Source organism: Stenella coeruleoalba, assembly GCF_951394435.1.
Source record: "Stenella coeruleoalba genome assembly, chromosome: 6".
NCBI lineage: Eukaryota > Metazoa > Chordata > Mammalia > Artiodactyla > Delphinidae > Stenella > Stenella coeruleoalba.
In genome coordinates this window covers 112,361,010-112,378,903 of record NC_137151.1, presented here as the reverse complement: position 1 = coordinate 112,378,903, position 17,894 = coordinate 112,361,010, and the positions used below count along the sequence as shown (strand labels likewise).

General features: G+C 39.8%; 1 protein-coding gene across 2 annotated transcripts in view; it reads left to right on the top strand.

The window, feature by feature from the left end:
• PAX3 (paired box 3) overlaps positions 1–14,822 on the top strand; it is a 95,242-nt gene extending 80,420 nt beyond the window's left edge. For both annotated transcript variants that reach the window (XM_079924790.1, XM_079924789.1), the window contains exons 8-9: positions 13,339–13,585; positions 14,080–14,822. In XM_079924790.1, the coding sequence (XP_079780916.1) occupies positions 13,339–13,585; positions 14,080–14,114 (282 nt within the window). In that variant the 3' untranslated portion in view covers positions 14,115–14,822. The remainder of the gene's footprint in view (positions 1–13,338; positions 13,586–14,079) is intronic.
• The last annotated feature ends 3,072 nt before the right edge of the window (positions 14,823–17,894 follow it).

Below are 17,894 nucleotides of genomic sequence, written 5' to 3'. Positions count from 1 at the left end.
TTCCTGCAGGAACCGTCAAAAGCCTTCACAGATGGAGGGCTGGGCTTCACACTCCCTCAAAAGCTGGATTTGTCAGGGAACTTGAGATTCTCAGGGATGGGTGGGTTGGGAATAGGCTAATTCCCTTGAAATTTTCTACTGTCTCTGAATTTCTAGGACCATTTGAACTATATAACCCTTTCAGGAGATGAGGCTTTTATGATGAATGACAAAACACGATCTGAGAAGGAAACCATTCAACTCCCTCTACCCTGCAGTAGCACCCTCTTTTGAAAAGTTGTGTTTTCTTGGTGTGGGAACACCACAGAAAGAGCAAAGGGAAATAGAGACCACGTATTTCCCCTCCAAACCCAGCTGGTGTGTTCCCAGCGCCTTCCTGCATGTGCAGGAGAAAAAAAGGAATGCCGACTTGGACTACGGAGTGCCAAGGAAATACTACCATATTCTCATGCTCAAGACGTGAGACTAATTAACGTTTGGCCCATGTTCTTCTAATTAACTTTCCTTTGCAAGAAACATTACCCTCACTGCTCCCCCCACCTCCCAAACACGCAGAGCCAAACCCCCAAAACAAGGCCAATTAAATGAACACACTTATATCGTTTCAGGCACCCCCCTACTCCTACAAACACCACGGTTTCTGGTGACAGCTTCTAATGATTTCTTGAGTGAAATACAGTATCAGTGGGTTACACTATGAAGTTATCTAGGAAGCTTTTTTTTATTGTTATGTAGTATACAAAAATGGGCCAAGTTGGCTGCATTTAGGGTTCATCAACCATTGCAAATGATTCTTTGAATGTTTTGGGTTTGGTAAAACCTAAAACACATTTTGCCAAGCACTTTTCCTCCTTAATTTTTCAAACTGTATATTTTAGGGAAAATTTGATCCATATGGTTTTGATTCATTTACTCTTATATCATTGACATTTTTTTTTTCCTACGGAGCCATTTGATATCCAAGAAGCTTTCTGAGCCTTTCCTACGTTCATTTTAAGCATTTTCCTCCTTAAAAAGAGGAAGTCCTCTTTGTAACCTCAGAGGCTATAAATTTGGAGTACTCTCTCAATTCAGCAATACTTAAAAATACATTTGGTATAAATCTGGATTATTATGAACACATTTTATGTTTAGAACAGATGGGCCGATTTTCGTTTCTGGTTTATGAGTGAAACCAATGATAAAATAAGAAAATCGGCTTAAATTACAAAAAAAAGGTTTGTTATAGACAACTTCTAACTGTTATTAATAAATCCCCACAGTAAGATCTATGCTCAGAGGCCTCATTTCAAATTTTGGCCAGGTTTGTGTAAGATGTAATTGAATAACCAGTACACCTGTCCTATTTCATGGATAATGTACTGAGGAAAGAAAAAATTCTCATAAAGATTTGTGTACCAGGCTTAAACACGCTTGAATGTTTGCTCACCACTCAGCACCTCAGGAACAAAGAGTAGGTCTGCAGATCTCATCAAGTTTATCGACCATTCATCTGTTAAGTCTGGTTGAATCATCACAGCTCTGTGGGGATGAGATCCTGCCTCTGAAACGGACCCAAGAAAGAGCAGATATATCTTTACACTAAGGAGGTTGTGGTTAATGGTGGAAGACGTCAGGATGCACTTTTGTTCTTATTCACATTTTATAAAAGAAAAATTTTAACTCCACCACCCATCCAGCTACTTTTAAAGAATAATATTAAAATTGAGATTATCAGTGTGTAATGTATGTAAATTGCATATTTGGTGTCAGCTACGCTTATTAGGCAGCTTCTCCACTTCATGCATATATGTATTAGACTGTCGTGGTTCCATTTCAAATCAGATTTCAATTGCTCAGCACCGTTTCTTTTGACAAACATTTGTTACTCCTGAAACTTACTAGGGAGAAGCATTTAAGCATTAATATGTGTACACAGAACTCAAGACTGCTTTTGATTTTGCTTGTCATTTCCTGGACCACAGTGTTCACAAGTATCTCAAATTCCTTAGCTGCAAGGCAAGATGAAGGATTTTTGTCCATCGAAGGTGTGCGATTTACTACACATCAGTTTGTTATGCGAATGGGGTGTAGTCATTCAGAATGGTTGAGATGGGTACTTTTCTGTTTTGTATAGAGAGAATACCCTTTTCACTGTGGTATAGCAATTCCTTGGTCTTCTTTAGTACTGTTGATACATGTAAAAGCAGTAAGATTTACCGTGATGGCGGGGCCAGCTCCTGTTTCAGGAGAGCTATTTTTCTGGACATTTTGGGCACACATCCAGAAGCTGCTTGATGCCAGGCCATTTGTTTTGTCCATTTCACACACAGGTTGCAGATCCTGTGCCCTCAACCTACCTTTATCATCGTGAAGAACCAGACAAACAGGTGGCCTGCCCCCAACTCATTTCCAAACAAAGGCACTCCCCTCTTACAATTTCCAGAAATTCATCTGTGGAAGAAAAAGGAGTGCTTTTGATTAAAGAGATTGATTGGGTGTCAAACAAAGCTTGGACAGAGAGACATTCTGTGCAAGAGTGGCAGCCTCTCCGAAGATTCAGCCTCCTTCTGTTTCATTTCTAAAGCAACTCATGAGCTCACAGCCAGGGCTGCAGAAGCCTTTTACATGTTTATGAAGGCTCAAGGATGTTTACGATCATAACTAAGCCCATTTCAGCTACACCAGAGTAACCACTGGCCATTTGCATGTTTCCATTCCTCCATATTCGGTTTTCAAGATATTCTGCTTCGTGGTGAAAACGTTGTTGCTAATCCATTTGTTGAATCAATGCAGCCTGTAACTGACCTGGTGCCTTTGGTCTTTCTCCGAAGGCTGTGGTTGCTACCCTTAAAGAGCGCGAGGAGAGCCCTGGTTTATGTCAGCTCTAGCCACAGCCTCTCGAGTTAGTTGGAGAATTGTGAGAGAAGCAAGTACCTGGCCAAAATCTCCTTTTAAAAGAAAGGAAGGGAGCAGCAGCCACCAGTGACTGAATCTTACGTCATGTCACTGAAATGAGCCACAAGAAAACCTTTCTTGCTGAAATAAAATTTTTTTGTGAATTCAATTGATTTATGTAGAAATTCCATCAGCTACTTTCTCTTGTACATTGGACAAAAAATGTAAGAACCCCAAGGTATTTAGGCCCATTTGAATTCCTTTAGCCATTGAAGAGAAAAAATTGAGTGTGATCGCTTGGTCCATAACTAAGCTACTGGAATAAAAAGGTTTTCTTTTTCGTCAGTAAAACATAGGAAAGCCGTGCTGAATTCTAGTGTGAGGCCAATGGTCTGAATCAACCCTTTATATGTGGTTGGAATGCAATGTAAAGCTTTTAATTTATTACTGCATTTGCAAAATGGCAATATCTATAGAAATCTCAATACTTGCATATTTATTCAATTAGAGGCTGAATGTGTGCTTTGTACTGCAGACACAGAAGACTGGATTCAGTCATTCGTTGTATACTATTTTTTTTTTTTTTTTAAAGAATCTGTCTCTGCAAAACAGTCTGGGTTTCATCAGAGGTGTATATTTTTCAATGTATAGTGTCATATTTAAAAATTCCTCTCGACGTTTAGCTAGAGTTCAGTAAACTAGAGTTTCTGAGATTAGTGATTGTATTGTCTCCACTGATCAATGGAAAAGATGGTAAATTGGGAGACCCTTTGAGATAGTGCATTTTGTGGAATCAAAGGGTTGTGTTTCTACCTTGCGGGGAATATTTTGGAGCTGTGAGATGACTGGGCAGGCTGTCCTCAGCACTGAACTAATGAAGGATGCAGGCATTATTTAAAGAAATAACCATCTTTTCCCTCCACAAAATGCTGATGTCTCATTCTGGGTAGCTTGCATTACAAAAGCTAATTAAACAGTTGTCGATTCAAAAAGCCTTTATATCACTTCTCGGCCTTTGGGCTAAGATCAAGTGTAAAAACCCTCTAAAGAGCCGACCCTCTATATGTAAGATTCCAAGGGAAAATTTCTAGTTCAGTATGAACCCTTCTGTGACACTTGTAGGCAGAATTTCTTACTTTAGTCTCCGTTGATGCTACATTAGTGTGTTTATACCTTGTTAAAATACATACCACACTGTATTATAACATATCCATCCCCCTTTGGACCATGAGCTTCTAGAAGCATGATACTAGGTCATAATCATCTTTGAACACCCAGAAACCAAACAGTGTCTCATAATAAAGGCTTGTTCCCCGAAGTGGGCTCTTTGAAATAGTGGTTTGGGGAAAAAGGATTTTGAGCCAACGATTTGGTAAATATTTCAAATTATATCCCTTTACCTTTCAGAGTGGCAGTGCACATTAGCCTACTAAAGGCTCTGACGAGCCTTGCAGTATAGAAACATGTTTGTTTAACTCAGTGTTCTCTAATTTAACTGGGGATCCCTTTTGTTGAGTATCAGACTACCAAGTTTTGAGGAACATTTCCTAGGAAGTGCTGAATGAAAAAAATGGGTAGAGACCCAACTCATGATTTGTCCATTTCTAGAACTGTTCTTTAATTTTTTTTCACTAGTGAATGTTCCTTCTATTTAATGTCTGATGTTATCTCCTGCTTCAATACATTGTCACCCTCTGCAAGTGACCTTAGCAGGAAAAAGAGTAATTTTAAAGAAGAAGCTATTAACTGCTTAATAATGTTAAGATAGGCAGAAAAAGGGAGTAAAAACAGAGAGAATTCCTGTTTAGTAGATTCCAGTACTTAACAGCCACTCACTAGCTGTGTGTCTTCAGGCAAGTTGCTTAAACTATCTCAGCTTCTGTTTCATCCTCCTGTTAAACTTGGGAGATATTGCAAAAGAGTCACCCTATAGAGCTACGCTGAGAAACACAGTACTTAAAAGGATTAAATGCATTTTGATAAAGTGATAATACTGTTTGTTGCAACAGAGCTCTCATTATTGTTTGCTGAAAAATATCACGCAGGCCTCTGACAAAAAGACATACTTTTCTTTGTCCCTGGTGAATAAGACAAATGTGGAAGCTGAATACCATCAAAGGAAAAGCAGTTTCTTGGTGGACTGGAGTATTTTAAGGTATTCTACTCAGACATTTTAAAGACCTAAGGACACATATTGGTGTCCATTCAGAATGCAGTCATTGTAATGCTACTGGGATATGATACTCCCCAGAAATACAATGTACAAAAATTGGTTTTGTTTGAGTAATTCAGATCACAATAACATGAGAACCCACTACAATGAAAAGAAGAGGCAACCATCCTTCATTCCATGGGGCTAAGAGTAGGGAGGGGACAGGGTTGTCCTGTTGTTTCCTATTCTTATTTTGATTTATTGACATGTAATTTTAAAAAATTATTTATTTATTTATTTTTGGCTACCTTGGGTCTTCGTTGCTGCACACGGGCTTTCTCTAGTTGTGGTGAGCGGGGGGCTACTCTTCGTTGCGGTGTGTGGGCTTCTCACTGCAGTGGCTTCTCTTGTTGCAGAGCACGGGCTCTAGGTGCACGGGCTTCAGCAGTGTGGCGCACAGGCTTCAGTACTGTGGCACACAGGCTTCAGTAGTTGTGGCTCACGGGCTTAGTTGCTCCACGGCATGTGGGATCTCCCCGGACCAGGGCTCAAACCCATGTCCCCTGCATTGGCAGGCAGATTCTTAATCAGTGTACCACCAGGGAAGCCCCTTGAAATATAATATTGACATGAACTCATTTTTAAAAAATCTACAGTCTAGCTTTTATGATACTAGATACCTCAAAGGCAGGAGAATCTTATGAACGCTATACTTCTCTCTCACCAGCAAAAGAGAAAGGTAGCTAAACAACAGGTGCAAGGTTTTAGAAAGTAAGGGGCAATCTAAGTAATTTTGATTTAACTGATTGGGGAGTATTCCTTTTATCACTAAATTACAAAGACTCTATTCTGTCAAGATCTGTAGGAGCAGATTTAATTTCTGTAGGTCAAAGAACTATGTATATGGCCTCACTGTGGGTCCTGGATGTTGCCAGCTACTTCAAGCTGCCTGGGAATAGGAGACATAGCCACTGCCCAATTTACGATCAAGAACACAAGTAAGTTTGCAGGTAGAAAAGCACTGCAACATCTTTATTGGTCCAGTGTCCCTGGAGTCGGGAAGGTGGGGAATTAAAGTAGGTAGGACTTTAGCTTACCGGAATAGTAGCGTCTGGTCCTTAGAAGACTGTATTCTCAGATGTTGTCCCATATGTATAGAGCTGTTACACATTTCCATGCATCTTAAATGAAAGCTTATTCTACCTTAACACAAAACCTGTGAAACAGGGCAGAAAACACTTCCCGAACGGTAAGTTCATTCTCAGACTTTTGCAAGGCTGTGCACTGATTTCCCATAGTTAATAGAAACAACTTTCCTGATATCTACTCATTAAATCAGTATCACTTGATCTTTTCAGTTGGCTCTTTGTCCTAAGGACTTATCTTCCTTCACATGAACAGAAGTGTAGGGAAGTTTCTCTTCTGTAATCTTCAGGCGTTTAGTAGATGGAGTCTTATGACATGGACTTTGGGCAGCTGCAGAAACATTTGCCTGTATCACACATGATCTGGAAGAGAGAAGAAATTTCACTGTTGAGCGGGGCAAATTTTTTCCTCCCTCAGTAGGCTGGAATGTCTGCCCTACACACAGTTGTAGTATTGGGTGGAAGGGGAAGTTTTTGGGGAGTGAAGATACAGTGTAGCCCAGCACCCCTATGCTTCAGAGGGGCAGTGTGGAGGTCCTTCTTTCGAAAAGGTAACGTGGACACCTAGGTTATTGTAAAGTTCTGTGTGAATCTCAGACAGAACTGGGCAGTTAAGATTCAGCAAGGTGTGCTTTTAGGAATGGTTATTAGGTGAATCAGCCCTGCATTTTCTTGAATGCAGGCTTAGCTTATGGGCAATTAGAGGTAAAGTTTTAAGCACCATCTCACTGAATTACCGTGGGATGCCCAAGTGTAGAGCTTTTCCCTTTCTGTATTTGGAATCCTAGGTCTCAAGAGGTCAATTAATATTTAGCAAACGTGTCCAGAAGTAGTCATAAAATTAAACCAAGATATATGCTTAATTTTCTACAGTCATGTTTTTGAAATGGTGATAGGTTTGAGTGCTAGATAGAAGGCTGCTGTTGTTTCCTGAAATGAGAAGAGTTAACAGCAGGTAATGTCATTCCTCTCAGAAAGAGTTTGAGACTCTCTGTGTTAAGTGATGAATGAGGGTATCTGACCCACATCTGTTTTACATTAGAATGGAACATTGCCCTGACATCGTTAGGAGCATTTGTCAAGATTCCCTGGACAGAGCTTCTGTAAATTACATGCTGCAAATGTGTCAGGGTCAGATAAGAGGATATCATTAACTCCCCCAAGTTTACTCAGGGCTCTGTCAGTCCATCTTAATATGCTAACAGCCAACAATTTTCCTTGAGCCATTTTGCTATATTTTTCATTCACAGAAGAAAAAATATGTATGCTACACCCTACCCCCCCAATATCACACATGTTCTTTTCTCATAAATCATATTAATTGTAGACATGGTCACAAAGCATATTAAATGCAGGCATGCGTAAATGAATTAAAACATATGAGAATTTTATTACAGCCCATGGTGGGTCTAACATAGATACCAACTGTATGAACCATACTTTTTCATTTAGGTGAAATGAGCTTTTTCTTAATGGGCTTTATTTTATTGATAATAGATGGACACGATATGATTGTTCATCATTGTCTAGAAGTAAACTCTGTATGTGTATATGTGTCTCTTGCAAGCCATTTCTATGCTAATTTTTTTGCCTAGGTTTATATTTTAGTCATCAGTCTCTAAAGAATAGTGCTACCCATTTGACAGCTTAGGTCTATTGAGAAAGAGGTATTCTAAAGAATCAATAAAGTAAAATTCATTCTGTAACTTGTCACAGAGCTGGAGATTAGAGCACATATAACAGAGTTTAACTGAGAAGGTACTCACTGTGATCTTTACAAATGAAACTTGGAAATATACGCACCATATGAACCACACTTGTCTGACACGCATACTTTTGCATCATGTGTGAAACATAGCTACTTTAAAATGTTAGCTAAGGATTAAAGTAAAAAATAAGTGTGTATTTAGCTGGACATTTTACATGCACTGGTTTTCTGTCTGGTTAGGTAAAGGTCAGCCATGCCCTTCCCGTAACTCTGGGTGGGTGAGAAGGTCACCGTCCTTACCTTGCTAGAAACTTCTGCCTTCGGGCAACTTCCCTCTTACAGCTTTCAAACAGACAGGGCCAAAAAATCTAATTATTTAGATGCTAATCAACTGCAGGATAATTCCCAAGGCATTTGAATCTGAAGACAACATTTTCAGGGAAATCTCCGCTGTTCAAGTTTAGGGTTAGTTACAGCCTCAAAGATACAGTCACTGATATTTAAGCAGAACATAACTCCAGTAGTACCCGTATCGGCAAAAAAACACGTGCATAAACATTTGAATTTTTTGTTTGGTTGTGGGAATAAATTATATCCAAATTTTAAAAGTTTATCATCATTAGCCTTTTGAGAAAAGTGCAGAAGCTATAAAAAAAACCCTTTATGTCATACAAAGCTGTAATTCACAGTGGTTTTCTAAAATGCAACTAAATGTGTATTATTAAATGTTAAATCAGAAAAGCATCTGATTACTTAAGAGCAAAAATGTAAATAAAGACATGAACCAGGATTCCCGCTAAGGAAAAAAAGAAGCGCCTAGACGTACACCATAATTTGCTAAATCATTTTAGATTTCTGATAAGCTCTGAGCACTTTCAACTGATGGCAACATGATAACACTTAAGCCAAGACGGATATTTTCCAGACACATTGTTTTCAATGTAAATCTTAGCTTGACTCATAGTTTTTTATCTTTTATATTTAATCTTACAATAGGAAAATTAATTCAAGAGAAATATGGCATGAAGCAATTGTAAAGAGTTAGTTTTTCCTGAACCATATAATCTTCCAATCAAGATATAAACAACTTCTTTGGAATTCTGAAACTTGAGAATGAGCTTAAAAAGATCTTCAACCAAGTCTCTAATAAAGGGAATGACTGAGGAACCAGCAGAAGTCCCAGTTCAAGATTCTAAGGCTTGAATTTGTTTTTAAAGGTTAGCCATAAAACAATTTAGAAACGGTGTCTGGGAAGTGTTTCGGAGGTAACAAGTTACTGGTATACTTAATAGATTTTTTTCCAGATGTCTCACCTAAGAGTTGTACTCAACTAAAAGTTAAAAAAAATAAAAAATAAAAAAATCCTCCTCCCACCTCCATTCCCAAGGAGACAGAACAGAGATCTTTATAAAAGGAAAACTTTTCCTGTTCATTGCAGTTCCTGGACTCATCTGACATTTAATAAGAATGTGATTGATGTTCAGTAGACAGAACTGATTAGCCCTGAGTCTATTTCTTTTCCTGTGAAATTGTTTGTGAAAACCAGGCAATTGTGTTTCTCTTACCTCAAATTAAAAAATAAAATAAAATCAGGCAAAAATGCCATCCCTGTAATAGAAATAGCTTATTAATGGCTTATGAGGAAAAGTCCCCCACTTGGCAACCAATGGAGATTTTATTTTAGGCTTTGAATTACAAATTGCTGTAGGAAAAGCTTATATGAAAGAGATCCTGACAACATTCTTAAAAAGAAAATATGACTGGAAGACATTCCATGACCATATTGGGGGAGTTCTAAGAAGTCTGTTTACCAACTTTGTGCAGCAGAAAGAAATTTCCATAGCTTCCCTTGAACCACATTAAATAGCAAAATTGCTTTTAAAGAAATGTACATACAAATGTAATGGGACCCTTCCATAGAGATTTGAGGTTTTAAATTATGTTAGGGGAGAGTAATGCATTTTGTATTGATATAGTTATTTTTCTTTTCCAACACAGATTTCCTTTTTAATTTTTAAATAAGAAGCTATTACAACGATGTACATTTCTCAGGTTTTCTCAGTATGAAATATTGAAATAAATTGCGTTCGTTGTCGTTATTCATTAATTTCCATTTCAGAGCAAATGTAGGGAAGTATTAGTGCTTCTTTTCCCATCCTCATCCAATTCTTGAGAAAGAAGTCATGATTACAATGTGTGACCATCACAGCGGAAAGAAAAACTCGTGGGAGAATATCTGTCTCTAAGCAAGATAACGGGTCTCTCTGGTGCTCTTTATTTTCTCACATTAGCTTCCGCAGGTATTGGGCTGCTGAGCTAAGGGCAGTTGCTAAAGCAGGAGCTGTCACGAGCTTCCGGTGTGTGACAGTCATAACAGTGACACGAAGATCTATCAAGCATCCCTCTTATTCCATTCACACAGCAGCCATCCCTCCTGACTGGACCATGAGCTGGGATGTCTTTAGGACACTGTGCCCTGGCACCTTTAAGGAGCTGTCTTTCTCTTGCCCTAGAATATAGCCTTGGCAGATGGTACTGTATGTTCTCCATCCTCCAACAGATATATTTCAAGGTCTTCCTGTCCTAAGGTATTTTCTAATTCAACAGCTGCAAAAAGTTGCTACGTGAACATCATCAGCTGAATTTTGCTTCTAGGAAGGACTCATCTCTTCTCTTTTAGGATCTGCATGTTTTTTTCCTCCCATATTCAGAATTATTGCGGCCTTCAAAGTTATGCAAACAAGAAATATATGGCAGAGGATTAAAAAAAGTTTATCACAAAAATGTACATATAGCTCATGGGAGAGTGTGCATGTTTTGAATAAAATTCTTCTATTACTCTTCAACTGTGGCTGTGTATAGAGTATTCCATTTCTTCCTTAAAGAGGTATACCATTAACAGAATTTCAAGTAAGTATCTTCATGAAGGACACTACTAAAAATATATTTCCTTTTATCCAGTACCACTGCCTATTTTTCTTTGAATTTATACAGTTACAAAGTTGATTTTTCTAAGTGCTTTTTAAAAAAACTTAGCACAGATTATTTACACAGTAAACTATTTGTGCCCTGTGCCATAATCCCCCTTTCATTAAAAATATCACATTTTTAATCTTTTAATTTTCCTTGTCTATTCTTGCCCATTAGACCAGTACACAGAGAGGTACTCCTGATTTGAAAGGAGTGTGTTTGGCACTGAACAACCTCTACTTTAAAGACTTCTCTTCTAATAGACGTTCGTAATTTGGGCTGAAAGAAAATATTTAATAAATTAGTATATCAATTGACATTTATGAATTTTCCAAGTATATACTGCAAAATCATCTACATGAACTCAAAGAAAGGCAAAAAAGAAAAAAATATAGATGGAAGAACATTCAGGAAATAAATGCATTTGGGGCTGTGTTCAGGTTTTTTAAATGAGAAAATGAAGTAATTAACTTACTGTAATCAGCAGTGTCTGAGAGCCCCATGTTCTGGTGACTTTTCATTCTCCGTTAGCTGTGACTCTTATTCTTACTTTACTCTGTGACTCTCACTTTCCCCTAATGCCCAATAAAACAAAAGTAGGCTCTGAAACATACAATTTTTTTTGAATATAAGTAATTTTTAGAGATTTTGAAAAATCTCAAGCTCAAGAAAATTTTGATCCCTTGGCATGTCTTTAAAAATTTCGGTAAGACTGTGTTGCTTTCCCCACACCAGCCCGCCTTCCCATCTGCTCACGCATAGAAGAGCTCAAGGGAAAGGGAGACGAGGAAATGGAGAATAGAGACTTGCCGGGGTGGGATGGTGAGGAGAATCATGGCTTGTTAAAATGGAGGAAGAAAGGGTAATCCATAGAAGGTGGAACAGATTCTGTTTTGTTTTCTCTTTTTCTTTTTTTTTTTTTTGTCTTTTGGGGCTAATTGAAGATGGATCCGTTTAAAGCTTTATTTCAAGAAGATTTTGTTTAGCTATGAGGGTTATGCAAACCCTTCCCAAAGGGGATTGTGGCCTCACTGGTTTTGGAATCTAATTTAGGAAGCTTTCTGGAATGCGAGATTCATCCCTCCCTCCTGCCTTGCTGGTACCCCTCCATCCAGGATCCTGTGGCCTGAATTACCTTGGTGGATAACCCAAGACCTACAATCAGGGTTGAGTTTCATTACTGCCCTCTCATCTCACTCTTATTTGTACACTTTAATCTCCATATGCTTCCAACGTCTTAAAATACAACAGGACTAGGATGGAAATACTGTGCAGTCGTGGGTCCCTGCATTGCAGTACTTTGTAAGCAGGTGATATTTTCTGGAAGCTCTTCACTCAGCAGTCGATTTCTTCTGCGATTGCTTTTTGAGTCCTGCCACTGACTTGCATGAAGTTGAGAAAAATCACTTCCTCTCTTGGGTGGCAGTTTTCCAGATGCAAAATTAATTATCTACTTGCTTCCATCACGAGGTGTTGTAAGGGTCATCGAGCCTGTGTTTGTGAAACTTGTCACCGTGCTAATCGGAAAGTTGTTTTGTTATCACAGTTTTGTTTTTTTAAAAGTTCGCTTGCTCTCCAGGGTTATTTAAAAAACCGAGCAGACTTTTATAACATGTTTGCTCTTCAGGCATTTTTTTTAAGTGCTTCTTATGAAAATGTTAGTTTAGAGAAGAAATGAAAGGATTAGGTAATAGGGGCAGTTATTTGCAGAATCATTTACCATTCATTCATTCATTCATTCAGTACCTAATATGTGTCCGCCCTCTGTTAGGTGCTGAGGATATGAAACTCGGTAGATTACTCCCCTCAGAGCTCTCGTAATTCAAAGTAGGTGACCAAGTACTAATTACACAGTAAGAGGGCTGAGGAAAACGCAAGGGAATATCAGGGAGGGTGTACTAATTTCTAATTACTGAAGGATGGCCAAAACGGAGAGTGGAGTTTTCGTGAGAGGGAACTCTATGAAAAAAGACATAGAGATCTCAAAATACACAAAAAGAATCTGATTTGGATTCAACTTAAAAAAATATATAAGCAAATGCCTGTTTAAAATGACATGTGAGACTCCCAGCTGTAAATACATGGTTAAACATGATTCGATATGAACAGATATAATTTCTTCCTCCTTCCAACCTTCTGTGCCTGTGTCCCTCCTTCTTTGAATTTCCAGTATGATTTTATCACTAGGGGCACGGTGTCCTCTCTCTCCCACCCTCTCTCCTTCCTTCTTTTTCTTTTCCCTTCTTCCCCTACCCTCCTTCCCCTTTCCCCCTCTCCTTCTTTCTGAAACTGCAGTCAGATGCTATCACTGGGCATGATGGAATATCTCTGCCACTTTGAATGGAGGTCACCGTCTTCGGGACAGCTCTTTAACAGCAGATTTCCAAAGAAGTGAAACGGCCCTTTTCAGTTATCCTTTCAGCTACAGGCTAGGGTCTGGTCCTCCCTGCATTCTCACTTCTTCCTAATCTGCCTGTTTATTTTAGGTAATGGGACTCCTGACCAACCACGGTGGGGTACCCCATCAGCCCCAGACCGACTATGCGCTCTCGCCTCTCACTGGGGGCCTGGAACCTACCACGACGGTGTCGGCCAGCTGCAGTCAGAGACTAGACCATATGAAGAGCTTGGACAGTCTGCCAACCTCTCAATCTTATTGTCCACCCACCTATAGCACCACGGGCTACAGTATGGACCCTGTCACAGGCTACCAATATGGGCAGTATGGACAAAGTAAGCCTTGGACTTTCTAGGGGGTAATTACTCCTGTAAGGGTGGAACACTTTAACTCTTCGTTGAGAAAGGGGAGCTGCCAGCATGATTAAGCCTTCCATCCTGGTATCAATTTTGTGGCAAAGCCAGCTGGTTTTTCCAGCAAGGGCTTCCCAGTATAATTATTTTCTTAACCAATGTCAGCAACATCTTGCGGTTATTAATTGCTGAGACGTGAAAGCTGATTGCCACTAGGTAAAACACAAGGGTTGGCCAAAATGAAATAACCTCTGGCATTAGAAACACATGTTCTTAATGAGGTCAGCTCAAGGATCATATGGGGTATAATCCCAAGGACACAGAGTTCTGTCAAACTTGTCTTAGGAATAAAAATATTCGTCTCGATCCTTTGATACCTCGGTATTAAATATGACATTGTCAGCCTGTAGCTGATTTTGCCCCTTGCTGTGAATTGTCCCAGCCTGACCTGAAAAGCTGCATGTGTTTCCTTACAGGTGCCTTTCATTATCTCAAGCCAGATATCGCATAAGTGAACTGTCCACTTGGAGCTTAAACTGGCCCTGTTTCCGGTCTCCACAGCCTAGACGTGAAGAATCTTCTCAGAAAAAAAAAAAAATCACCCTCTTGGGGGGCAGTCTCGACAGGAGACAAAGGAGAATGATTGATTTTCTTTCTCCAGTAGTTGGTTTCAAATTCTTTTGAACGTGTTGGACAAAAGCAGTGGAGAAAAGGAAGATCCGGAAAAATAAAAGACAAATGCAACATTTTAAGGCAATGATTTAACATGGCTACATATCAAATGTCCCAACTCTTTAGTGCTGATGATCAAGGAGCTAAAACATTCCATTTGTGTGCGTGTGCGTGTGCGTGTGTGCGTGTGTGTGTGTGATTTATCTTGACTGGTTTGGGCAAGCAGAATGTTCTGAAAATATAGTCGGAGAATAAAGTATAACAAGTTTGATGTCCAATGCTGACACTTCTACAACCTTAAAACTGCTCGCTCCATGAAGCAGGAACGGAGGAATCCTTGACTTTTACACACTGGAAATGGATATAAAAATAAATGCCACCATTTTTAGGAAGTTAAGACTAGATGTAAAGGACCTCCCAAATAAATTATTTGTTATCTTATCCTCATCTGTAATTCAGTTGTCAATACATGTCCTGGATGGACACGTCTTGCTAACAGGATATGGGGGAACCAGAAGAAAAGCTTGTTTTCTTTCTCAGTGTGGGAGAGGTGTGTGACATCTGCCCAATGTAGTTTCATTTGGAAGCCAACCTGGGCGGGGGCAGGGCATGGTGGAGAAGTGACGTGCATTCCCACAGCTGCTTATCAGTGTGCAATACTGTGTACCTCATGGATGCCTTGGCATTGGCCAGGGCCATAGAAACAGAATCAGAACTATATTTTTGCAGGTGCTTTATTTTCGCAGCCCATGATTCATTGTGGTAGAATGCAGTGATGTTTGCCATTTGCTGGACAACCAATACCCGGCTCGCTCCTTTTGATTAGAGACCATGTTTGAGAATAATGCTTTTAAAATGACTTCGTTTACATTCTTCTCTTTTCTATGAAAGGCAGGGCAACACCAGAAATGTCCATGTGGCTGTCATGTACTTTTAAATTATACAATAATACCTGAAATTGAAAGATGATAGGAAACTGAGGTTTACATACGTTTGTGTGGTGACATTTTAGAATGTCAATAAATTTGTTTTTTGAGATGTTAAGAGGAACAGGAAGGTGGAATGCAGTGTTATTTATTTCTTTCTATTCTTGGAACCATGAACGAGGTAGGCACAAGTACATTCCTTTTAGAGTTAGGAACTATGACGTAGTGAGTTAGTGAGACTAGACATAGTACTGAGTTTAGTTCCTACGTTGGTCTTAGGGGTGGTGGATCAAGAGAAGCGTTACCTTCGTGTTGCAGCCTCAGCCAACAACAATGTGTTGTAAAAATGTCTTTCCTGTAAAAAGTGCAGTAAATATTTACTATTTATAATGAATAAACAGTTATGAAAACTTGCCCAACACTGCTTTTTTGGGGGAACTGGTGAACGCAGTATTAATAAAAACTTGGAAATGGGGAACCAACAAAGCATATACTTCACTTCTAATCTAATGCCTTTTATTTATTTATTTATTTTTAACTAATTTATTTTTTGCGGTACGCGGGCCTCTCACTGTTGTGGCCTCTCCTGTTGCGGAGCACAGGCTCCGGACGCGCAGGCTCAGCGGCCATGGCTCACGGGCCCAGCCGCTCCGCGGCACGTGGGATCTTCCCGGACCGGGGCACGAATCTGCGTCCCCTGCATCGGCAGGCGGACTCTCAACCACTGCGCCACCAGGGAAGCCCTGTTTTTTTAACTTATTTTTTTAAATATTAAATTTCTTTTATTTCTTTACCTAGAAATAATTCTCCATCAAATATTGGTATATACTTTATCATTATCACAAAAGGTTATTCTGGAATAAGAAGGAAAGACAATCTCAAAATTCATCCACCAATTATCAGGATGTTCCAATGACCAAATCAACCTCATGTTCACCTTGTTCATCTGCATAACTCAGTAATATTAATATAACAAAATTTGCCTCACAACTATATATACATATTTTTAAAATTAATTTTTATTGGCCTTTTAGATTAGACTGTCCCATGGATGAATAAGGTTACACAACCCACACTTGTGTTCTCATGAAGAAGCTTGGTTGAACGTACATTTAAGGATTGAAGCTTGTGTTTTCATAGATGTGGAATCTAGAAAAACCCCTCAAGCCCACCTTCCTCTCTCCCGGTTCTCTCAGAGCTGTCAGCTCTCTTCACTGTCCCTGGGAAGCGTGTTTTCCCTCAGAGTACTCACTTCCATCTTCAGCGCCGACAGTCATACCCACTGAGGTTTTTATTGAAAGCTCTCATATTTTGTTATTTTGTTTTAGAAGCTTTCTTTACGCTTCATGAAAAGGCATTACTGCCTATTTTATTCATTCTCCTTCCGCCTCTCCCTTCCTCCTTTTCTCCCATCCTCTCTCCTCCCTTTCCTCTTCTTTTCCCTCCCTGTGTTCCTTCAACACTTACTTAAATGAGAGTCTAAATGTGCCAGGCATGGGGCTTGGCCCTGGTGTTACAGCGGTGATTCTAATGTCGTGGGTAAGACAGAGAAGCACATACATGGCTACAGTAAAGCAAGAGGACACTTGATTGGGGAAATGATTGTGATACTCTTTGAAGGTCTTACTTGTATTACCTCGTTTATTCCTCCCAACATCTTCTATGAGGCAGGTGATGTCGTTAGCATACTTCTTTTACGAGAGGTCACCCAACGGCAGAGCTGAGATTTGAACCCAGGGGGTCCAATTTCAGAGCCTGTGAGCTTAAACTCTCTCTGCTTTCCCAGACTGGTATGAGAGAACCTTATAATAAAGGAGTTCCATCTAATTTGTAGCAATTAGTCATGTATGGCTACTTAAATAAGTTATTGAAAGTAAATAAAATTTAAAAGTCAGATCCTAGTTGCACTAGCCACATCCCCAGTGTGCAAAGGTCACATGTGGCCAGAAGCTACCATATTGGGCAGTGATAGAGAACATTCCCATCATCATGGAAAGTTCTGTTGTTCAGCACTGATCTAAAGCACCTGAGCTCATCTTTTTTTTTTTTTTTTTTTTTTTTGCGGTACGCGGGCCTCTCACTGTTGTAGCCTCTCCCGTTGCGGAGCACAGGCTCCGGACACGCAGGCTCAGCGGCCACGGCTCACGGGCCCAGCCACTTTGCGGCATGTGGGATCTTCCTGGACCGGGGCACGAACCCGTGTCCCCTGCATCGGCAGGCGGACTCTCAACCACTGCCACCAGGGAAGCCCCAAGCTCATCTTTTAAAAACTCCAAGGACTCGAAGTGCAGTAGATAAAAATGTCCAAATTCTTTCAATGCCTTAAGGTCTTTTTAGCAATACACTCATCCTTCTAGTCAAATATGTTGCCCCTTTTCTGACAATCATCTATTCCAAAAATAAGAAGAGGAAAGGAAGGTAATCCGTACTGAGTTTTTACTCTTGTTATCTTGCTTAATCTTCACAAAATCCTGTGAGCTGGACATTATTAGCCCCAATTTACAGCTAAATAGACTGAGGTCCAGAGTTGTTCATTAGTTTGGGCAAGGTCACACCCTGTCAGAAATAGCAGAAGCAGGCTTTGACTTCTGTTCAGCCTGACGGTGGAGCTCATTACTTTACCTCTGCAAATCCTCCTTGTGGTACTCACTTCATTATGTCAACCTGTCCGCACGCCAAACTCAAGTTGAAAG